The 24,614-nt window shown below is 48.7% G+C and overlaps 1 protein-coding gene across 1 annotated transcript in view; it reads left to right on the top strand.

Moving 5' to 3' along the window:
- Positions 1–1,063: 1,063 nt before the first annotated feature.
- The window catches only part of PDE8A (phosphodiesterase 8A), a 213,336-nt gene continuing 189,785 nt past the window's right edge, over positions 1,064–24,614 (top strand). The window contains exon 1 of the mRNA XM_060260067.1: positions 1,064–1,483. Coding sequence (XP_060116050.1) covers positions 1,250–1,483 — 234 coding nt within the window. The 5' untranslated portion in view covers positions 1,064–1,249. The remainder of the gene's footprint in view (positions 1,484–24,614) is intronic.

Below are 24,614 nucleotides of genomic sequence, written 5' to 3'. Positions count from 1 at the left end.
CCGGCTCTCGGCTGTGCCCGGAATTGGCATCGCCCGGCGCCGGTGACACAGCGAAGCGCCCACGTTTGAGGGCGATGGAGGCGGCGGCGGCCACTGGCGGCAGAAGCGCCTGCTAAACTTTGGGGCGGCCGGTGGTGCCCCCTTCCTGCAGCGGCGCTTCGCCTGGCCGGTCGGGGCTCTGTCGCCGAGAGGACCTCGGGCGTGAAGGTGCCTAGGCTGCTTTCACCGGCGATCTGTCTTCCTTGGCGAGGAGGATGCGCTAGCTTTGGGGAGCAGCCTCTCCCCCTCTGGTTTTATTTTATTTTCCGGGTGAGTGGAGTGGGGCGGGGGGGGGGGGAGATCGCTGCGCGTTGGATGGCAGGCGTTTCCTGGAGAAAAGACCTTCTTTCCGGAGGGTAGAAGGGGAAAGCAAGCAAGCAAGAAGAAACCCGCTTCCTTCTGAAGCTTCGCTCGACAACGAGGGGCAGGGACGTGTGAATGGCTGTGGCTGCCGGGCGGTGGAAGAGGCCGGGGACATGAGTCGGACGGGCGCTTGAGCCGGAGGACTGGGAATCTCTCCCCTCTGGGCAGGAAGACCCCCGCTGGAACCTGCATCTGTGCGAATCTCCGAGGAAGTTTGGGGGGGGGGAGGAGGAACTGTGGGGTGCACAAGGCAAGGGGTGGGGGCTTGGGGGGCAGGAGGAGGAGACCCCGCCTTGCCCCCTTCAGTTGGATTGTATTTTATAACAAAGGCACATAAGGGGGGGAAATGTGCTTTCTAGTTTGGAGGTTGTTTTTTTAAGCTGAGAAGAGATGGTCCCATCAGAAAAGCTCATGGATCTGACCTCTTGTTAACCAGCGAAGACCCCCGGGGGGGGGAGTTGAGATCCCTCCCTCTGCTCCATCTTCCAACTAGGAATATCCCCCCCTCCCCAAATATGAAGTTGTTGGAACTCTTGATTCCCATATGACCTCCCTCCCACTGTGACTTTAAAGCCCCAGTTTGCTGAGGCTGATCAAAAAAGCCCATTTTTGTCCTTGGAGGGGCCACTGAAGTGGTAGTGAAGGAGCCCCCCTGCCCCCAACACACACCTGTGCCCACCATGTTTCTTCTGAGAGAGGGATGTGGACGAGAGAGCTGACCATGTGGAGTGGGGCCCAGGAAGGGGATACAAACTGTTAAGGAAAGCAGTCTGGGAACAAATTCCCCCCCCCCCCCAGTGGAAAAGGGCGGGGGAGAAGTTGCCTTCAGCAGCACAGAAAGCCAGCCATGGGCTGCGCTCCCAGCATCCATATCTCGGACAGCAGGGTGGTCTACCACAGCAACAAAGAGCCTGAGGACTCGAACTCCTCACAGCAACAGCAAGGCCACCCTGTCCCTGGATTATTCATTAAATCCTCCAACACCTCCACCTACAAGTTAAGGACGAACCCCTCCAAGAAGGACAAGCGGGACCGCAACCGCATGGAAGTGGAGACTCAGGCCGGCAGGTCCGGTGTTAAGGTAATTTCCCCCTTAAAATCGAGGCATTCGGGGAAGGGTGGGAAGCTGGTGGAACCACTGAGATGTGGCTTTATTGGCATACCAAACAAGACGCCAGCCCCTGGTGAGTTGGTTTTAGACGGGCCTGGTCGGTGACCTGTGTGTGGGTTTCTTCCATGAAAAAGGCAGATGGAAGAAACCCTTTGGAACAAACTGAAACAGACTTTTTAGATTTTTATCCTTTCCCCTTCTCTCTGGCTTTTGGGGACCTGTGCTCCAAGAGAGGAGTTCAGCATACATGTCAAATAAGACTGCTTGGGAATACACTCGAACACCCTTGGGCCTGTATTGGCCAGGCTGCCACAGTGTGTGCAGATACTGTAAACTGCCAGCAACCTTGCTGGTTAACTGAAGTTCCATCTAATCTCTTTGATTTTTACAAGTTTGTTTGTATGAGTTTATTTTCAGCCCTCTTTCTAAGAAGAGACAGAGCTGATAGGAACATTGGCTTGAGGCTGTGATTTACAGAAAGTATCATGGGTTGGCCTTGTGAACAAGGATTTGTGGGTGTTGGTGTATGAAATGGGAACGGGATATGCAAGGAAATGATTAATGGAGAGGAGGGGGATGCAGTTGTAATTCTAAGTAAATTTAAGAGCCTTGGGGGTTTTTATTTTTATTTTTTTACGAAGATGAAGCTAGTAATTTTATTGGGTGGTGTCCTGATGGAGAAGAAGATCTCATATGGTAACAATCGAGACATAGGATGTTCCAAGTAAACCAGCCTGTATAATTTCCAAACAAATGTGTTTAGAATCAGGGGAATCAAAAGCCAGGCTAAGACAAAGGGTGATTTTTGCCTTTTAGTTCTTGAAGGACAAACTATTGGGGATAAGGTTTCCCATGAAGAAAGTGTAAAAACATGAAAACAGCGATGTGAGCTCCTAGGCAAGGATTTACTGTCCAATACCCAGTTAAACTGTAGTGCAAAAACATCTTTAAAAAAGAGTTGCATAACTCTGTCAGGTGTAAGATAAGGCAAGTCCTGTTGATTTTTGGTAGGACTTAATTACTTACTATTTATTTGGCTGCGTTTTTATCTTAATCTTTCTCTTTAAGATGCTCATGGGAGCATAGATGGCTTCCTTCTCTATTTTCGCCTTACAACACTCTTGTAAGATGGAGTCAGGTAGGCAGTAACTGTGTTGATCTGAAGCAACAGAACAAAGTTCGAGTCCTGGTGCACTTTTAAGACCAACAAAGTTTAATTCTGGGTATGAGTTTTTGTGAGCAGGCCCTCTTCTTGCAAGGGAGAGAACGTTCTGCGCAGCTGGTTGTGGGTGTTTTGATAGAGGGGCCGTGCCTCACTGGCAGGGCTGACGCCTCATGTGCTCACGTGCAAAGGGCAGCGGGTTCAGACCCTGGCACGGGCAGTTCAAAAGATCTCTGGTGGTTGGTGTTGAGAAAAAGACCCTTGTGTGCTTGAAGCACTGGAGATAGTGTGCTGCAAATAGTAGGAGATGACACTAACAAGATGGACAGCACACCTTAGCATGTAGCAGTTTTATAGATGCTTGGTGAGGATTTGAATCCAGGACTCTGTCTGCTGCGCCACTCTGGATCTAGAATGTGGATGCAAATGTAATTAACTTAATTCAGCCTAGCTGGTCTGTAGTTTAAACTACGTATCTTCTTATTGCCCAGTGGGCTTAGGGTAGCTAGGAGTGAGTCCAGCAGTGCATTAGAAACCCTGGCTCTTTTGCTCAAGGATGCTAAGAGTGCTCTTGAAATTGCAAAATTTGCCTCAGTCCTTTTAGTCCTTGCATTTAAACAAAAAAAAGCAATAAGTGTCTTCTGTGGCTTAAGATTTGTGAATCGATGAACTTCTAAGGGTGAAAAAGGAAAAAGGGAAGAGACCAACAAGATTTTCAGGGTTTAAGTTTTCAAGAGGCAAAGCTCCTTTCATGAAATACAGAGGGTTTAGGGTGACCTGCTAAAACGTATAACTGCAATAAAACAAGACCGGGAGGGGATAGTACAGGAAAGGCCTCTGGTATAAGCTGCACTCCTGAGCATTTCTCCTAGGAAGCGACCATCCGTGCTGCTTTATGACGCACAAGATAGGTGAAGCGGGCTGCGATTCTTTTTAAATAGGCCGACATGGGGGAAAGTCCCATAAAAATTTGTGCATTCACAGTGTGTAAATTTAAAACAAGCCTGTAATATTCATGTTCACTGGGGAGTAAGCCCCATTAAGCACAGTTGGCCTTGTATTCCAGTAAATGTGCCTAAGATTCAGTTGCATTAGCATTCGGGCCAGAGATTTATCTATGCTTCTTAGTGGCAAACGCTTAGGACCACATCACACAGGGCTTTTTTGGAGCTAGGGGTGTGTGGCCTAATATGAGAATGAGTTCCTGCTGGGCTTTTTCTACAACAAAAGCTCTGCAGACAAGTAACTCATTGGCATGTAGGTGACTTCAATTTATTTCCCCTACATTTAGTAAGTTTAATAAGCTTTTGTGTTCGTGTGTGTGTGAAGAAACAGGAAGATACAGTTTAGCAAAAAGAATCATTAATCAAGAAAGGCGGGGGTCGATTGCAGGTGCTACAAAGAGAACCTGAGAACCCATTGCCCTAAAGGAAGGCAAAGGCAGGTTAGGTGTCCCAGTGAAACTCTGAAATGTGTTAAGGTTGACCTTTGCTTCTTGTAATATGCTGAGAAAGTCTCACAGATTTGAAGATGGAGTTTACAAAGATCAAAAGACAAGATCTGAAATCTTACATGTGATGTTCTTAAAATCCTTTGCGTCTCTTCATAAACAGGACTAAATGCAGTAAAACTAGAAGGGGAAAAAAGAACCCTGAGCAAGGTACCTGAATAGTTACTTCCAAGGCGTTTTTTGTAGAAAAAGCCCAGCAGGAACTCATTTGCATATTAGGCCACTCCCTCTGGCACCACCATTTTTCACACAGAACTTTTTTGTAGAAAAAGCCCAGCAGGGCATCATTTGCATATTAGGCCACACCCCTTGGCACCAAGCCAGCCAGAACTGCGTTCCTGTGTGTTCCTGCTTTTAAAAAAAACACAACAAAAAACCTGGTTACCTCCATTGCTTGCTGGATTGAAGGTATCTGAATTGATTTCGAACAAATTGTGTAGCATCTGATTGATTTTACATTGACAATCTTATTGTGTGGCAATGGTTGGGCCTGCAGCCCAGTTAAAGGCATCTTTAAAGTTGATGACATGAATTTCAATTAATTAACCAATTGATTTAAACCTGGCTATGACTTAAACAATCACTCTGAAGGGGGGTGGGGTTTAAAATGATGCCCACGCGTGCTGCAGAAGGCGTTGCCTTAGGCCTAGTTCTCTCACTGAGGTGTCTCTAGGCTGCCCCATATGACTGAACACTCCTCCATACTATCTCATTCCTATACAAACAGAATTGAACATGGCAGGGAGAAAGGGCTCTCGCCCCATAAGAATGTATCACCCTGTTAAAGCTGAGGAGAACAGATTGTGCTGGTGGAGTGCCCCTGGGGTGGGCTTCAGGGGTCGAGTTTTGTGTGCTGAACCTCCTAACTTCAGCTTGGAGGGTCTCTGGCAGCAGGGGGGTGTTGCAAAAGACCCTTCTCTTGACCGACAGGAGAGCTGCTGCCAGTCCGAGCTGATCCCCTTATGCTAAAAAATGGACTGGGAGCTTCTGAGGTATGGATGAAGCTGCTGCAGCTACCAGCTCAAACGTCATCTTTTCTCTCTCACTATGGTTATCATTTAAACCAGAATTTCATCCACTGTTGTCAAAACCGGCACCAGAGTGAGTAAAACAACATCCTCTTGCAAAAAAAAAAAGTTGGCTAAGCAGATGTATCCCTGATCCGACACAATAGGGTTTTGAAGTGCTTCAAGGGCTACACCATTGCACATGTGGCAGCCCCCCTGATTTTCCGTGCATGGAAGCAGCACGTCTGATTGCAGCCAAGACTGCTGAATTACAAAAACACCATGACTTGGCATTAAAGGCTGACAAACTGATACAATAAATCTAGCCTTAAAATAGGATGAATACATAAATAACATATTGTAAAACAGGCACTGAGACTTATTCTGTATCTAATAATTTAGCGTGTGTGTGTGTGTTGTCAGATAATCCATGGTTGGCCAGATGGTAGATAATTGCTTTTTTGGGGTGGGGGGGGGGAGTTGTTTTTAAATCCATGATGTTACTGCCGTCAGACTGTATTTTATATTGCCTCTTAACTTCTCGAAATAGCAAGTGTTCAAAATAGTTGGGGTTTTTTTAAGTTTAAATTTTGTTCTAATTTAGCAGGCAAAGAACATTTAGGCCATGTTTACAGTCAGCCAGGATTATGAAAGTGCAGAGGGGAAAATGTACTAATTTTTCACACAGTGTTTAGAATTCACTATCACAAGGTGTGGGAGTGGCTACTATTATGGGTCAGTGGAGCTAAATGGAGCCTTCTTGCTTTAGAGACTGTAGACCTCTGAGCTGCAGCTGCTTGGGACAAATAGGAAGGTTGTGCTTTCCTCCGCATCCTGCTTGTAACCTTCCTGGTTGTGTCTGGCTGGCTGCTGCTGGCAACAGAGTGCTGGGTGGGATGGATCTTTGGTCTCGTCCAGGAGGATACGTCATTCGTAAGCAGAGCCCAAGCAGGCACTGGCCTATGGGTTCCCACACCTTTAGGGGCCCCAGGCCGGCTCCCTCCCTGGTTCCCCCCCTGCTTGCAGCCCTCCCAAGCTGCACATGCAGCCAGCAATTGAGCTGCTCATTGCCCAACTTGCCTGGTGCAGTTGCTGCTGGCATCATCACCAAGTTTGCTTCTCTCTGCCTCTCCCCCTCAGTTTTGTCAAAGGGCTTTTTGAGAAGGGGCCTGCAGGCTGCAGCAGGGGCCACAGGCAGCGGGGCGGGTGCTCCAACTTTGAGAATTCACAAGGGGCCCCCCAAGATTTTGACTGCCTAGAGGCCTCCACAGGGTTTAATTCGGCCCTGTTAGCAAGGCAATATGCCTAGGCATCCTAAAAGAAATCCATGCATTCCTGTGCATAATGCATGCTGTCTAAAGCACCAGTGGTCTGTCTAATCCAGGAACCTGTTCCTCAGAGTGATCAACAAGATGTCCTGGAGGGCCAGCAAACAGGGCACAGAGGCCAAGGCCTTTCCCTATGTTGCCTCCTAGCACTGGGATTCAGAGCTTTGCTGGCTCTTGTGGATGTTTCTTTTGTGGTCAGTGGACACTGATAAGCATTTCCTCCATGAACCTATCTAAACTTTTAAAGCATTATTAGGAATCTGCAGAATTCACTGCCGCTGGATGACAGCATCTAAACTTTTAAAGATGCTGTCATCCAGCGGCAGTGAATTCTGCAGATCCCTAATAATGCTGATGAATAGATTTTCTCCTCTCCCCATTTTTTAGAAACTATTTTACTTTTTTTAAAGGCGTATGCTTTCATCCTTTCATCTCATTATTTTTTTTTAATTGAACAAGGTTTTGAAATGCTGATTTATAATCTGACCAGTTCTCTTTCCTAGTGGGGCAACGGGAAAGGGGACTGTGTTCTAAATTCGCCTTCACCTACTGCCATGCTAAACATCATTGTTCCCGGATGATGTTGTAAGAGATAAATGCTTTGTCATTGCAAATGTGCTGGTGCTAGCTCTTCTGCCTTGAACTGAGGATGCTTCCCCTTCAAAACACCTGGGTGGGGAGGAATTTCTCTGCAGAAAGTTCTCCCGCAGTGGGGATTTCTCCTTCCACCCAGCCTCTCCACCCTTTTCTTTCTTGTGCTTTGCCTTCGCTGTCTGCAGCGGTTGCGCTGAACCCTCCTTACCCTTTTTCCCTCCCGTTTTTCCAATGACGTCAAACCTCTTGCACAGAGCTTTGGCTCCCACTGAGTCAATGCTGCTTTCCCACAACGAGACATTCTGAACGTTCTTGGTTGCTACTGTTGTAGGCTCTTTCAGCCAAAAATGCTTTGCTATAAGGGTTGACCGCCTTTTATTAGATTCTGGGTTAACCATGGCACTGGGGGAGGTTTTCCCTCCCTCTTTGTTGACATGAAGTAAACATTTTAAAACATTCATTAGAGTAACGACCATGTACTTGTTGCTCCCCCCCCCTTTTTAAATGTTTGAGTTGTGTCAAGGCATTTATCCCCGAATTACGTGCTGGTCAGGAGAGAGCTACTAGTAACCATGAGAGAGAAATTAATTAATTAGAGATTCCTTCTGGGTCTAGAAATCTTATCTATAATGGAAGCTACCTTCTATGTGTCTGCACAGTTCATTTATTCAGCGTTCGTTTTGTGCAAGGTGTGTGTGTAGTTCTGCTATATCCTTACATAAAGTGTGATTGAACAAAGCAATTCCATCAATTACAGAGATGCAGAAGAATTATCTCAAGAGGAGGTTGACTGTTGTGTCCAGCATGAGTCAGTGCTTTCTATTGACCTGCTTTCAATGGGGAGGCATGCCAAAATAAGTAATTCATGCAAAATTTTGGGGTTGGAGAGGGAAAGGAAGAAGAAGAAGACCGTAGATTTATATCCCACCCTTCTCTCTGAATCAGAGTCTCAGAGCAGCTCACAATCTCCTTCATCTTCTTCCCCCACAACAGACACCCTGTGAGGTGGGTGGGGCTGAGAGAGCTCTCCTAGAAGCTGCCCTTTTAAGGGCAACTCTTGCCAGAGCTAAGGCTAACCCAAAGTCATTCCAGCAGCTGCAAGTGGAGGAGTGGGGAATCAAACCTGGTTCTCCCAGATAAGAGTCCACACACTTAACCACTACACCAAGCTGTAACATTTTTTTCTCACTAAAAGTAAACTTTGTTCGTAGGGGTTAAGACTGAGCTGTGCTAGGGTTGCCAGCCTCCAGGTAGTGACTGGAGATCTCCAAGTGTGGTATAGTGGTTAAGAGCAATGGAGCAAATCTGGTTAAGAACAAATCTGGAGAACCAGGTTTGATTACCCACCCTTCCTCCACATGCAACCAGCTGGATGGCCTTGGGTCAATCCCAATTCCCGCAGAGCTCTCTCAGCCCCACCTACCTCACAGGGTGGCTATTGTGGGGAGACGAAGGGAAGGTGATTGTAAGCCACTCCAAGATTCCTTCAGGTAGCGAAGGGTGGGGTTTAAAACCTTCTCTTCCCTCTGCCATTACAACTGGGTTCTGGGTGACAGAGGTCGGTTCACTTGGAGAAAATAGCTGCCTTGGAAGGTGGACTCATTGAAGCCCTTCCTTTTACCAAACCCCGCCCTCCCTCAGGCTTTACCCCCCAAATATCCAGGAAATTCCCAGCTCAAAACTGTCAACCATAGATGTGCCTCAAAATGTTTAATTCAGGGAAACAGCCATCCAAATCCATAAAGGGGAGAACAAGGAGCACCACAAGGGTTCAGGCAGATCCAGGTGTACAGAGACTTGGGAATGAAACGAGCTCCGAATGAAAGTCACCTGAATTCTCATCATGACAGTTGTAACGTACTCGAAGCGGAGACGAGAGTAGGGCAACATAGTTTATTAGGAGCACGTTGCAAGAGAGAGAGCACGCGGGCCGGGCCCCGCTTATGTACATTACCCGGTTCAGCCTCCTGTACAGGTCAGGCCAATCCTGGCCTGTTAAACTTCCCGCCGTGATGTGGTAGGCGGGGATTCCGCGCCCCGCGCTAGAGATGCCTGGGGTACCCAGCCGCCTCTGCGCGTGGGCGCGTATTTCAGCCAATACATTACACTCCCCCCCCCCTAGTTAACGAACATAGTCTTTAAGATACGCGGGCGGTCGGCTCTCCCTGGTGGACCGTCTGGGAAGGTCCTGTGGGGGGGCGGTGCTTCCCTGGCGGGCACGTCTGGGGGTTGTGGTGCCGCCAGAGGCGGCGGGTTTGGTTCCTCGGGCCGGTCGGGCTCAGTGGGCCCCTGCACTTCGGGCGGCGGCCCTGCTGTCGTTGGGGGCGCTTCGTCTGGCCGGCCTCTGGTTGGCTCCGCCTCCTCTATGTCTGCCGGGTCCTCGGGCAGCGTCCGGCGGCGTAGCTGGTCGATGTGCCGCCGTAGGACCTGGCCCCCCTCGGTCGATATGTCGTAGTGGCGGGACCCCGTTACTGTAACACTCTGCCCGCCACCCATTCGGGTCCCCTCGCGTAGTTCCGGGCATAAACTGGGTCGCCTGCGAAGAACCCCCTTGCCGCGTCCCGGACCTCGGGACTTCCGCTGGGGTCAGCGGTCCTGTCGGGGTGTAGTCGGTCCAGCCGTGTTATGAGTTTGCGCCCCATGAGGAGCTCGGCCGGACTGACCCCGGTGGCCGGGTTGGGGGTGACCCGGTTGTCGAAAAGGAACGCAGCTAGTCTGTGGTCCCAGTCTCCCTGAACGATGCGGCTTAAGGCTTCCTTGGTTGTTAGGACCATCCGCTCCGCCTGGCCGTTGGTGGCCGGGTGAAAGGGGGCGGAGCGAATGTGTTTAATCAGGTATCTATTGAGGAACCCTTGGAAGTCCGCCGCTGTGAATGCTGTCCCGTTATCTGAGACTATGGTATCCGGAATACCGTGTGTGCACAAGACCCTGCGCAGCGCTTTGATGGCGGCGGCCGCTGAGGTGGACCCTACGGGAATGACCTCCAGCCATTTGGAATAGGCGTCCACAATGATCATGAAGATTTGACCCTGGAATGGCCCCGCAAAATCGATGTGGAGCCTCGACCAGGGCTTCCGGGTGGGCTCCCACCGTGTGGCGGGGGCGCTGGGGGGCGCAGGCCTTGACTCCTGACACGTTTGACACCTGCGTACCCACGTCTCAATCTCCCTGTTCATTCCCGGCCACCAGACGTAGCTCCTGGCTAACGCCTTCATTCGGACTATGCCGGGATGGGTCTCGTGTAGGGATTCCAGGACTCGCTTTTGCAGCGGAGGCGGGACCACCACCCTGCTTCCCCATAGTAGGCACCCCTTGTGCGCGGCTAGTTCCTCCCTCCTGGTCGTGTATGGTTTGAATTCTTCCCCCATGTTCCCCTCCGGCCAGCCCCTCATCACCCAGTCGAGCACCCTCGCCAGTGTTTTGTGTTTCTGTGTTGCCTTGGCGACCTCCGCCGCGTGGAGGGGCTGCTCCGGGAGGCTCTCTATCATCATGACCTGGTGTGCGGGGGCGGGGTCTGGGCCTACTTCTGGGAGCGGCAAGCGGCTGAGCGCATCCGCGTGGCCCATGGCCTTGCCTGCCCTGTGCACCAGTGTGTACGTGTAGGAGTTGAGGAATTGGTTCCACCTCAACACGCGCTGTGAGAGAATTTGGGGGGTTTGCCGGTCAGGGGCCAACAGGCCTAGGAGAGGCTTGTGGTCGGTGGCAATAGTGAACCTCCGCCCGTACAGATATTCGTGGAACTTGCGGACCCCCGCCACGATTGCCAGTGCCTCTTTGTCTATTTGCGCGTAGTTGCGCTCGGCTGGTGTCAGTGTGCGGGAGTAGTATGCGACCGGTACCTCCCTCCCGTCGGGTAGTTGGTGCCCCAGGACTGCTCCCACCCCGTATGGCGACGCATCGCATGCCAGGATGACGGGGAGGTCCTCGTCAAAATGGTGGAGCACCGCATTAGACACCAACACATCCTTGACTGCCTGAAACGCGGCCGCTTGGCGTTTGCCCCAAACCCAAGGGGCTTTTTTGTCCAGCAGGCGGTGCAGGGGCTCTGCTAGGGCCGCCTTGTGGGGGAGAAATGAATGGTAAAAGTTAAGCACCCCCAAGAAGCTTTGTAGCTCCGCTTTGCAGGTGGGGGCTGGCGCTTGCACAATGGCTCGGGTCTTCTCTTCCGTTGGGTGGATCCCCGCTGCGTCTACGGCGAACCCCAGGAACTCCACCCGTGGGACCCCCAACAGGCATTTCTCCCTCTTGACTTTGAGCCCCGCTGCCTGGAACCGGCGGAGTACCTCTCTTAGGCGGTTGCCGAATTCTTCGGGGTCCGGGGCGGCGACTAGCACGTCATCAAAAAACGGCTGGACTCCCGGGATCCCTTTCAGGAGAGCGTCCATTATACTCTGGAAGATCCCGGGAGCGACGCTAACCCCGAATTGGAGCCTCCTCACCCTGAAGGCCCCCCCGTGTGTCACTATCGTTTGGGCTTCCGCCGTCTTAGCATCTACCGGGAGCTGTTGGTAGGCCTGTGCCAAGTCCAGCTTCCCGAAGATCTTGGACCCCGCTAGGGCAGCCAGAACATGGCTTACCACCGGCACTGGGTAAGGGTTATCCTGCAGTGCCTTGTTTATCGTGCATTTATAGTCTGCACAGATCCGCACCTCCCCGTTTGGCTTGATGGGGGTTACGATGGGGGTCTCCCAGGTGGCGTAGTCCACAGGCTCCAGGACTCCCTGGGCTGTGAGGCGGTCTAGTTCGGCCTCTATTTTTGGCTTTAAAGCGAACGGGACCCTCCTCGCCTTGAGCCGGATCGGCCGGACCGTGGGGTCTAGCGGTAGGGAGATGGCCGGCCCTTTGTAGCTCCCCAGAGAACCATCGAACACGTCAGGGAACTCTTGGCATATCTCCCCGAACCCCCTGGGTGTTAGGGTTTGCCCCACCCCTTCCACCCGGATCCCCAGGGGTTTGAACCACGCCAGTCCCAGCAGGGTGGCAAGCTGGCGCTTTACCACCAGGATGTCCAGCGGGCCGTAGAAGGACCCCCGCTCGACTTGCACCCGCGCCCACCCCGCGATTTGCACCGGATTCTTCTGAAAGTCCCGGAGTATGAAGTTCGCCGGCCTTATTTGCAGCCGCTGGGGAGGGCACAGCTTCCTCAGGGTTTCCTCCGCTATAATGGAGATGGAGGAACCAGAATCCACTTCCATTTGGCAGGGGCTCCCCTCGATGAGGACCGCCATTTTGATTTTATCGGGGGTGGATAGGGGCAAGTTCAGTACCTGCAGGGACGTGGAGTCCGTGGAGTGGAACTCCGCCGACTCGTGGTGCGTGGTCGGCCTCCGGCGGTTGGGCTTGGCTCGGCAAGCCCTCGCAATGTGGCCCGTTTTTCCGCAGCTCCGGCAGTCCCAGGTCCGGTATCGGCAGTCCCGCCTGTCGTGGGGGTCGCCGCAGCTGGCGCACTTGGTGGCCGGGACCCTCTCCGTCGCTGGGGGCCTTTCGGCCGCTCGGGGGCGTTGGGCGGCTCTGCTGGGTGGCCCGGCTGGGCGGCGCAGCTGGTGGGCTTCTTCCTCCTCTGGGCAGTCGTGGTCCAGCTCCTCGTGGTGGGCATCTTCTGTCCGGGCCTTGGGGAAGGTCCTGGAGGTCCTCTCGAACGCCACCGCGTCGCTGAAGGCGCTCTGGAGGGTGAGCTCTTCTTTGGCGAAGAGCTTCTGCTGGAGCCTCTCGTCGCGGAGGCCCCACGTGAATCGGTCGGCCAGGGTGTCTTCCAGCTGGGGGAAGTTGCAGTTCCCGGCGATCTTGCGGAGAGCCGCCAGGTAGTCGGCGGCCGATTCCCCCACGGCCTGGTCCCTTCTGTGGAACAGGAACCGACGGGCCACCCGCGAAGGCTGTGGCGAGAAATGGCCGGTGAGGAGCCTGATGATCTCCTCGTAGGACTTCTCCGTGAGGCGGGCGGGAGCTGAGAGACCCTTGGCGATCTCGAACGTGGCTGGCCCGCAGATGCTCAGGAGAACGTCCCTCTTTGAGCCTGCGTCGGTGACCTTGTTGGCCCTTAGGTAGAACTCGACTCGCTCCGCGTAGGACTCCCAGGCCTCGGGATTGGCGGGGTCGAATGTCTCGAGGTAGCCGGTGGTTCCGCTCTGTGTGGCCATTGTGGCGGCGGTCAGGCCTCGTGGTTGCCCTAGATCTCCGTGGTAGCCGCTGAGGCTAAGATCCCACCTTCGTCGCCAGTGTAACGTACTCGAAGCGGAGACGAGAGTAGGGCAACATAGTTTATTAGGAGCACGTTGCAAGAGAGAGAGCACGCGGGCCGGGCCCCGCTTATGTACATTACCCGGTTCAGCCTCCTGTACAGGTCAGGCCAATCCTGGCCTGTTAAACTTCCCGCCGTGATGTGGTAGGCGGGGATTCCGCGCCCCGTGCTAGAGATGCCTGGGGTACCCAGCCGCCTCTGCGCGTGGGCGCGTATTTCAGCCAATACATTACAACAGTTGTAGAGTAGCAACAGTAACATCCGTGCAATGGAAGAAGAAGCCATCGCCTTCTCTCCAACTTCATTCCTTTATTCAGAATGTCCCACTGAAGTCACCAGACTGGCTGTACCCAGAAGCTGTGTGAGGTTGGAACAGCAAATCGACCTTGCAGTTCTTTGAGGGTTTGAGGCACAGAGGTGGGCCAGGTGATAGGCAAGATGCAGGCAAAAAGTGGGGAGGGGAGGTGGGGAAGCATGCTGCGTAGAGTTGCCAACCTACAGGTGGGGCCTGGGGATCTCCTGGAATTACAGCTGATCTCCAGACTACAGAGATTAATTACACTAGAGAAAATGGCTGCTTTGGAGGGTGGACTCTATACCTCATCTTTCTTAAGCTCCACTCCCCAAATTTCCAGGAATTTCTGAACCTGGAGGTGGCAGCTTTGGGAACAGAGGTTGTAGTTGTGATTTCAACTCCCAATTGGCAGAGCTTGCTCACCCCCTCCCCCTCCCCCCCGCACTCCCACCCCCACCCCGTGACAAGAAGCTTGTTCAGGACCCCCTCAATAACATTGGGGTTACAGTTTGCTTGCAAGAACCTCGTAATGCAAGGCTTTTCATGTCCAGACTCTCTTTTGTCTTTGATGCTTGTAAAATATGTTAAATGTTGGTATCCCTGGGTAAGTCTTCTGAGTGGGCTGGTGAGGCAGCCTTACTATTGTTAACATTCCCACCCCCCCCACCACCCCCGCCCTGGATTTTAGAGGAGTTTTAATTGTCTCTATTGGTGCCTGTTTGGCATCTTTTTGTAAGTCACCTCTTAAGGGAAAAAGCAGGATTTCAGTATTTTATGTAAGTAAATAAGCGTAGGCAGAGATTCAGGTACAGCTTGCCTATCAAGTCCATTTTATGTAGTATTTACACTCACAGACATGAAAATCTGCACAGTTGACGCTGTTTGTGTTCTTCGAAGTTTATAGTCTGATGGAAAAGCATGAATTAAGACCCAAAACATAATAACTCATCTCTTCATCTATGAAGCCGTAGCTCCATAGCAGAGTACTTGCTTTGTGCACTGAAGATCCCAGGTTTAGCCCCTGCAGTCTCCCGTTTGAAAAGGATCAGATAGGAGGTGATATGAAAGACTTCTCTCCAGAATCTGGAGTGCTGCGGCCAGTTAGAGCAGACAATACTGAACTCAACAGGTCACCAGTCTGATGTGGTATAAGCAGCTTCATGTGTTTTCATGAGGTAGATCCATCCATCTTCTCAGAAAGCACTGAGCCAGTGTAGCGTAATGGTTAAGAGCGGTGGACTCTAATCTGGAGAACTGGGTTTGATTCTCCGCTCTTCCACATGCATCCAGCTAGGTGACCTTGGGCCACTCACGGTTCTCTCAGAGCTGTTCTCTCGAGTGGTTCTCTCAGAGCCCTCTCAGAGTCTGTCAGCTGAAGTGGTTCTCTCAGGCTGATTTCGCACTCACCTTACTCCGCCCTCACATCTGTCTTCTCTGCGCAGCGTCCTCCCGATTTCCCACTATTTGCACCAGGGTTGCAGCAAACATTGGGTTTTCATGCAGCAAACGGAAACTGTTTTTTAGCAGTTTCCGTTTGCTGTGTGAAAACCGCAAAAACCCTGGCACAAATAGTGGGAAATTGGGAGGAAGCCGCGCGGAGAAGACAGACATGAGCGCGGCGTAAGGGTATGTGCGAAATCGGTCTTAGTGTCTGTTTTGAGGTGAGGAAGGGAAGGAGACTGTAAACCACTCCAAGTGAAGGTTGGGGTATCAATCCCCCTTCTCTTGGAATAAGAACTATCTAAAAGTTGATGGCTCTTCTATTCCAAGTGTGAGATGTGTAAGATGGCAGCTTGAATCCCAGTGAACTCGGACTGCAGTCCTGATTTCACTTAGAGAGCAAGTCTCATGGACTTTGGTGAGACGTACTTCTGAATAAACATGCTAAAGACCGCACTGTGTACCCATGTCTCATAATCCCAATCATAGGTTTGGTTGTTTGGAAATAAGGCTGCATGCTATGGCACACTTCCTAGACAGTATGTATGGATGGATTGATTGGCAAGTTTCACTTTATTGGAATTAAGCATTCTTTTAGACAGTTGATTGGCAGCTTCATACAAGTGAAAGTACTTTGATGAAAGCAGTTTTATTTCAGCCTGAACAGGGTTAAGGCGACTTACAATGAATGAATGCTACAGAATTGGGCCGGCTTACAACAAACGTACTGTGCGTTCTATTTATACTCCAGCTATATATCTGCTCTCCCAGGCAAAAATAAATAGCAGTGAAGAAAATGGGCTGGACTAGAAAAACCAGCATACATTCCACGAACTATGGAAGACTCCATATAAATATAACAGAAGAGCAGAATGATTTTGCATACTTTTTCTTTTAAAAACAAATAATTAGTCTGAGCATTAGCTGTTCATGCTGCTACAATTTTGTATGTCCAAGGAGCCCTGTGGCACGGAGTGGTCAGCTGCAGTACTGCAGTCCAAGCTCTGCTCATGACCTGAGTTTGATTCTGGCGGAAGCTGGGTTCAGGTAGCCAGTTCAAGGTTGTCTCAGCCTTCCATCCTTCCGAGGTCAGTAAAATGAGTACCCAGCTTCCTGGAGGCAAAGTGTAGCTGAGGCAATGGCAAACCACCCTGTAAAAAAAGTCTGCCATGAAAATGTTGTGATACAACGTCACCCCAGAGTTGGAAACGACTGGTGCTTGCACAGGGACTAGCTTTACCTTTTTTTTTTTTTTTTTTTTACAAATGCCCAATGTATATTGGAGCTGTTTTACCCCCTAAAGTGTAAAAATGTGAACCATCACTTAGCTGGTTTGTTGACAGTAGAGTTGCCAATCCCTGTTTCTTGGAGATTTGGGGGTGGGGCCTGGGGAGGGTGGGGTTTGAGGGGAGGAGGGGCTTAAGTGGGATATGATGCCATAGAATCCATCCTCTAAAGCAGTCATCTCTGCGGTCTTGAGATCAGTTGTAATTCCTGGAGCTCCCCAGGCCCCACCAGGAGATTGGCAACCCTAGAAACCTGTCAGCAAAGAGTTTTCCCTTGTGATGTCCTAGATATGTGTGGCTCAAGTGGTGTAATACATTTTACTCAGCAAAGAATTGTTTATATGTTAATGGTTGGTTATTTTGTATTGATTTGTTAAAAATAAAAATTGTGAGTTATAAAAAAAAAAGAAGCATCTTTGAGCCTGATTTTGCCACTTGAAGTAGCTCAGGTGTCAGTCCTGCAGACGTAAAGCAAAGAGTCAACCCTATTAAAATATTGTCTATCCTGAACCTACTGCCCATCCACTTCCATTGCATAGCCTTGAGCCCCTCTCCATGGGAGACAGCACAAAACTCTGTCTACTCTCTCTGCCCCAGTTATAAATCTCTATCATACCCTTCTCAGTGGTCTTTTTTTCTGAACTGAGAAGTCATTTGATTGTATGATGCTGCCTTATCTTGTCTCAGATTATTGGTCCATCTGGGTCAGTATGCTTCTTTCCGATTGGCAGGTGGCTCTGTGGGATCCCAGGCAGAGGAAGATCTTTTGCAGTATTGGCAACTTAAGATCCTTTAACTGGAGATGCAGGGAGTTGCACAGGGATTTTTGTATGTGCAAAATATCCCCCCATCAAAGGATTTCTTTTAAAATCTTCACTCCAAATTGATTTAAGGTTGGACTTAAACTTAGTTGCTTGTACGTCTCTTACACCATTTGTGAAACCAATATTAGCCTGCCTGAGGCTTTCCCTGTTTGTATGTTCCATCCAGATGACAATTGGACTGCTTGAAGGGTTGGAACTGAAAGTGACTGATATACTTTGCCTCTAGCTTCCTTGTTCCATTTGTGAAAAAATTTTTTACAGCCTCCAAGGTTCATAAATTATGATGATATCAACTTTGCAGAATAGAGCATAATTAAATAGCAATGTTTCTGATGTGCGCATTCTTCCAGACCTTTTCGCTGCTGTGGACTGAACTTTTGGCTTAAAATTAAACTCCCAGGCACCTTTTCTACCTCCCCCCACCTTGTAAAATCTGTAAATATGTCACTCACCATTATGTGAAAGCTTAGCATTTTATAAAGCAGAAGCTTTGGTTTCCACATGTTCAGCACCCATTTTTAATGGAGGGGGAGTATTTAAAGAGCAATTTTCCTCTTCTCAAGCCTTCTCAATGTTCTCTTTTAAAAACCAAACTGGAGCAGTCTTGCAATTAAGTATATAATATTTACTAGACTAAAGGTAAAGGTAGTCCCCTGTGCAAGCACCAGTCGTTTCCGACTTTGGATGACGTCACATCACAACGTTTTCATGGCAGACTTTACAGGGTGGTTTGCCATTGCCTTCCCCAGTCATCTATATTCCCGCCCCCCCAGCAAGCTGGGTACTCATTTTACTGACCTTGGAAGGATGGAAACCTTGAGTCGGCTACCTGAACCCAGCTTCCACTGGGATTGAACTCAGGTTTTGAGCAGAGCTTGGACTATACTACAGTTCTTTAATTTTTAAAAAAAACTCAGCTAGCATGCCTGGCTAAGTGTTGCAATTGAAGTAATTTGTGACCCTCCCAAAAAAAGTAAAATGAGTTTTGTAACTCTTCTGTCCCTTGTTTATCTGAAAGCAAATTTTCTTGCCATAGAGGAGCACCTATATGGATGCCTGAATTGTATATATTTTTTTCCTTTTGGCACTTGTGCTGAAGGGTTGGTGCATATAGAAACTGAACAACCTATTTGTTGCTTCCTTCTTCCTACGAGCACTGGGCAGTGGGCAGTGTTCATGGATATCCCTTCTATTTTATCCTTACAAGAGAGAGAGTGATTGGCCAATGGAAATCCAGTGATCTTCAGGGCAAATGTAAATTTGAACCTGGGCCCTTCCCAGTTTTAGTCCAAAACTCTAACTGCTACACCACATGGAAGTGTTTTGCAGTAAGACTGATAAATGCAGGGCTTTTTTTTCCAGGCAAAATTAGATAAGATTTTTGTAGATTAAAATAAGATAGCGTCATGACAAGTAAAGGAGGCCAACAGATGGAAATAAGACTGAAGGCCCGGCAGAATAGCTCTGTCTTGCAGACCCTATGAAATGGGATTAATTCATATTGGGCCCAGATCTTCACAGGGAGCTGATTCCACCAGGCCGGGGCCAAGGCCAAAAAGGCCCTGGCCCTGGTTGAGGCAAGTTGAATGTCCTTTGGGCCAGGGATGGTCAGGACATGCTGCGAAGTGGAACACAGCAATCTCTGGGGCGCATATGGGAGAGGCAGTCCTGCAGGTATGTCGGCTTTGTAAGGCTTTAAATGTTAAGGCCAAAACCTTGAAGTGGATCTGGTACTCTGTTGGTAGCCAGAGTTGGAAACAACTGATGCTTGCACAGGGGACTAAAAAAAAAAGTTAAAGGTAGTGCAAGCACCAGTCGTTTCCGACTCTGGGGTGACGTTGCTTTCGTTACCTTTATCAGGAATCCCTATGAGGAATATTTCTGGAGGGCTGAGGGACTTCTTTTTTTTAAGCAAATTGCACCAAAATTGCAGCTGGTGCCTGTCCTTTAAGTAACCTTCAAGTTTCAAGTGAATTGGACCAAGAGGTCCAAACTCTATGGACTCTTAAACAAGCTACCCCGAGCCGTACTTCATTATTTCTGGGGGGGAGGGGGGATTCCAGGCTTTCTCAGAGCAAAGAATAGCCAGAGACAGAAAAGCAAGCAAAGCAGCCCTTGACCAAAAGCCTCTCAAATCAGAACCAATAACCCTGAAGAACCAATGCAGAACCAGAAAATCCTGGCAGAAGTGTGGGACAATGTGGCACGCCTAAGACAACAAATGTACAACCTGAGCGTCTTGCCCAATATCAAAGCAAAACCAAAGGGGACTGCTGTTGCAAGCCCAGCAAATGTAAATTCATGGAATCCAACGCAATATACAATGTGAGATCTAGGGCAATGCTGAAACAAAGAATCTATTACAAACCTCAAACCCAACACAAACCAACTTGCTCAAAGAACACAATGTTGCAAGACTCACAGAATTAATGTCAAAGCTGAATCAACCTGGCAAGCCAAAACCAAGCCTTAGAAGGAAGACTCTGACAGATACGCACAGCAGAATTCAAGGTGGCGGTGGGGAACCATTTCCCAGTGTCTCAGAAAATCCTGGATACCATCTAGAGCAGGGGTGTCAAACTCATTTGCTATGCGGGCCTAATTTGACCTAAATGAGACCTTGTTGGTCCAGGCTGGGTTGTGTTGGGCTGGGTCATGTGTGTACCTATTTAAGATTAGGTAGCAGAGATATAAACTTTTTAAAGGACACAGACAAACATGACTAAAGACTTTAAATAAAACATGCTTAAAATATTAGCACTTGTTGGTCTTAGATGTGCTTTCTTTGTATCTCTCCCATGTGCAAAGGAAACTTTGGCTCTTTCCCTCCCTCCCCAGGGAACCAGGAGGGGGAGGAGCCTCAATCAAAGGAGAAAATCAAGGTTTTGCTCTGTAGTTCCTGTGTGATTGAGCAAGTCTTGCAAAGCAAGCTGAGATGCAGAAGAAAGCAAGAAAGAGGGAGAAGGAAGTGGACAAGAGCCAGTTGCTCGAGGCCTGATAGAAACCCTCCGGGGGCCTGATTCGGCCCCTGGGCCACATGTTTGACACCCCTGGTTGCCCTGGTGGATGACCTCTCATCAGCTTTTGAAACAATCATTGTATCCTCCTAGACCACCTATCTGAACGGCATGGAAAGTACCATTCTGTCACAGTTCTGGACTTACCTGAAAGGTATGTTTCAGAAGTTAATGCTGGGGGACTGCTCTTCAGCCTCACAGCTTTGGCCTGTGGGGTTCTGCAGGGTCCCCACTTGTTTCCTATGCACTTCAACATCTATGTGAAACTTCTAGATGAGGTCATCTAGATATTTTGGTGGCGTTATCACCAGTATATGTGCATGACACTCCACTGTAGCTTGCATTTCTAGCTGATCCCAGAGAGGCTGTAGATACCCTGAACCAGTACCTGAAGGCAGTTTTTGGAATGGATGTGGGCTAATAAACTGAAGCTTAATCTTGACACGATGAAAGTGCTACTGGTAGATAGAAGGCCTGACCAAAGATGTAAGGTGTCACCTATTCTGGGATTGTAGTCCTCTTGAAGGAAGTGATCTGGAGCTTGGGGATGCTCCTGGACCTACTGCTGGATAAGTAGGAGGCAGTTGTGGCCAAGCGTGCCTTTTACCTAGGGTTGCCAAGTCCAATTCAAGAAATATCTGGGGACTTTGGGGGTGGAGCCAGGAGACTTTGGGGGTGGAGCCAGGAGACATTGGGGGCAGAGCCAGGAGCAAGGGTGTGACAAGCATAATTGAACTCCAAGGGAGTTCTGGCCATCACATTTAAAGGGACAGCACACCTTTTAGAATGCCTTCCTTCCATAGAAAATAATGAAGGATAGGGGCACCTTCTTTTGGGGCTCATAGAATTGGACCCCCTGGTCCAATCCTTTTGAAACTTGGGAGGTATTTTGGGGAGAGGCACTAGATGCTATACAGAAAATTTGGCACCTCTACCTCAAAAAACAGCCCCCCCAGAGCCCCTGACACCCGCGGATCAATTCCCCATCATTCCCTATGGGAATCGTTCCTGGAGGTGCATAATGGCTGTGGGGGTGGAGCTTCCCCCGCTGGCCAGCTGGCTGGGGGAGGGGGGAAGCCTGTAAAACCAGGGGATCCCCCGCTGGGACCTGGGGATTGGGAAGCCTACTTTTACCAGCTGTGACTGGTAAGCCAGCTACAGGCTTTCCTGGACAGAAAAGATCTGGCCACTGTGGTACATGCCTTGTTACATCCAGATTAGATTACTGCAATGCTCTCTGTGTGGGGCTGCCCTTGAAAAGTGTTTGGAAACTTCAGTTGCTGCAGAACACTGCAACCAGGTTGTTGACTGGAGTGGGTTTAGGGGCGATATCACTCCAGCCTTGACTCACCTGCACTGGTTTCCAGTTTGTTTCTGGGCACAATTTGAGGTACTGGTGTTAACCTTCAGAGATGTATGTGTTTTGGGACAAACATACCTGAAGGGCTGCCTAACTGCTTATGAACCCACCCGACTGGTATGGTCATCTTTGGAGGCCCTGCTTCAAGCACCCCCACCTTCTGAGATCAGGCAGATGGCAACTTTGGAGAGAGCTTTCTTGGCCATGGCACCAAAGCTCTGGGACTCTCTCTCCAGGTTGATTCATCTGACCCCTTCTGCTGCCATCTTTTGCCAGCAGGTGAAGCCTTGTTTGACATTCCCTCAATGAGCCCTTTGTCTTACTCAATGTGTTTATGTTTTGTATGTATTTTAACTCTTTTTTTAACTCTACAAAGAGTTACTCTAAACTATAAAAAAGTTATTTTAATGATGTGTGTTTTATATGTCATTGTTAAAATGGTTTCATAATGCATGCTTTTATTACAGTGGTTTTACAGTGTAATGTCATCAACTATCTTTTAAATTGTTATCCACCTTGGTGGCCCTTGTAAGGGTTAGAAAGATGTGATATTAATTTTGCTAACAACAACAACAATAAAGGTGAAACAGTCCTGCTCTGACTTGCAGGCCTGGTTCCACCCTTCCTACCAAGGTTTTCCCAACACCAGAGGGGTTTTCTCTCTCTCTCTGGTCAACTGCCACCACCTGACTTTTGTAGGAATTGTCCACCGAGAGGGTCAAGACTCCCAGCTTCCCTTCCAAGTTTTGAGGCCTTGCCTCTGTGTCTCCTGCTGCCCAGTGTCTGGTTACCATGGGGACAGCTTACTGCCTTGTGCAGCACTAGGGGAGAAGCTACTTGCTATCTGCCTGCCCTCCATTCCTCCTGGCTCTCCTTTTAAAATAGCATGTCCAGGATGGTAGAGGTTTATGTGGTATAGAGAACCACTACCAATATCAGCAGTTATAAAGTATTTATTAAATACTGCAATTTCAAATAAGCATGTGATACTACAATTGTATAAAAAATTGAGAAATAAGGTTTGGATCATTGACATTGCAATCCCAGGAGACAGCAAGGCAGAAATGAAAGAGCAGGAGCAGATCACAAAATACCAAGACCTGCAAATAGAGTTAGAGTGCCTATGGAAGAAGAAGGTTACTCTAGTGTCAGTTGTCATTGGAATCTTGAAGCAGTGCTAAGAAGTCTCAAGAAACATCTGTACATTGTAGACATTGAGCAAATAACACCAGCTCAGCTCCAGAAGACACTGTTGCTTGGAACCGCAACAATCCTGTGAAGATACATCTTCAGTTCCCAAGACCTTGGCTAGATCATGAATTGCAGAACACTGTTGACCAGTCAAATATCTGACTGTGACAAATAATAATAATAATAATAATAATAATAATAATAATAATAATAATAATAATAATAATAATTCATTATATCAGTAAAGGATGCTGGAAAAGTAAGGAAGAAGGAAGTAACTACCTGTAAAGGAGGGGTTGTTCTCAAGATGCCTACCAACTCCAGATTTAGAGATTTTGTTGTTCAGTTGCACAGTCTAGTCCGACTCTTTGTGACCTCATGGACCAAGTCATGCTAGGCCTTCCTGTCTTCCACCATCCTTCGAAGTCTGCTCAAATTCATGTTAGTTACATCAGTAACGCTGTCCAGCCATCTCATCTTTTGCAGTCCCCTTCTTCTTTTGCCTTTAGAGATAACAGCCAGCATTTTGAATTGTGCCCAGAAGTAGCTATAGGTTTTATATGAAGATAGTTCAAGATGAAGGGACTGACATCCAGTGAACAAATGAATTTTGTATAAAGCAGAATTTACCTGGCTTCTGCTTTGTTTTGTGATTTGGCCCTTTCTTCTGTTCTTTATATAAAATCTCCTTTCCCTTCTCTGAATATCTGAAACTGGTCTATCAGTATTGTCTACTCAGACTGGGAGCAGCTCTCCAGGGTCTCAGGCAGAGGTCTTTCACCTCACCTGTTATTTGAACCTTTTACCAGGAGATTCTGGGAAGTGAACCTAGTTCCCAGCATATGCTGGGAACTAGCATATTTTTTAGTTGTTTAGCTCTGCTTTTTCAGCCTTCTGCAATGTTACAGGTGAAATGGGTCCATTTTCCATTTTTAGTCTTTCAAAACTGAAGTCCCTAACCAAAGCAGGATAGCAGAAGTAGTGACCCTAAGATGGCTTGCCTGCACTCTAAAATGTGTTTTTAAAACTACCGTAATTCATAGAATAGCGGGGTGCAAAAGCATTTTGAAAGAAATGTCAGCTATTGGCAGATGGTTTAGCGCTGGTTTGTTGCATGCTGCCAGAGTAGGGTCAAAGGATGCCTTACATATTCCTCTGATCTCAGGGTTGTTGTATTTTTTGTTTTTAAACTGTGAATTTTAAAATTTGTGATGTAATAGTTTGCAGTTAAAGAAAGGAAGCAAGCATGTTTTTAAGCAGGATAGATTCTGGTGTCCAGGCTCCTCCTCCAAGCACTCTCCTAGGATGGGGTGGCCAAACTTGGTTAGTGGGAGAGCCGCATAGAATAAATGCCAGATGGTTGAGAGCTGGAGGGAGGGAGGGCAGGCTGGCAAGCAAATAGATGGAGGGAGGGAGGGAGAAGTAGAAAGAAAGCAACTTTAAATACATTCTCCAAGCTGCTGGCTAGCTTGGAAAAGTGATTTAAAGAAAGAAATGCCTTCTTCAAACCAGCCAACCAGGGCAGTGGGGGCTCTGAGACACACACAATATGTGTGAAAGAGCCACATGTGGCTGCTGAGCTGCAGTTTGGGCAGGACGTCTACATATATCATGGGTCAACCTTCCTTTCGTTACTGAAGTTGAAACCCAGTCACATTTTCTAGGAAGTGAGTCTTATTGAACTGAATGGGATTTATTTCTGATTAACCTTATACTGCATGACTGGGGGCATGGCTTACAGGAGAAAAGAGGTAGTCAGGAGAGTGTTTATTTGTGTAAAGAAGGTGTTCACTGGAAGAAGGCAATATTTTTTGCAGGGCAACTGATACTAGCTGAAGAACAGTTCATA

This window comes from Heteronotia binoei, chromosome 19 (genome assembly GCF_032191835.1).
Source record: "Heteronotia binoei isolate CCM8104 ecotype False Entrance Well chromosome 19, APGP_CSIRO_Hbin_v1, whole genome shotgun sequence".
NCBI lineage: Eukaryota > Metazoa > Chordata > Lepidosauria > Squamata > Gekkonidae > Heteronotia > Heteronotia binoei.
Note: the sequence above shows the minus strand (reverse complement) of the source record. Positions and strands in the feature narration are given on the sequence as shown.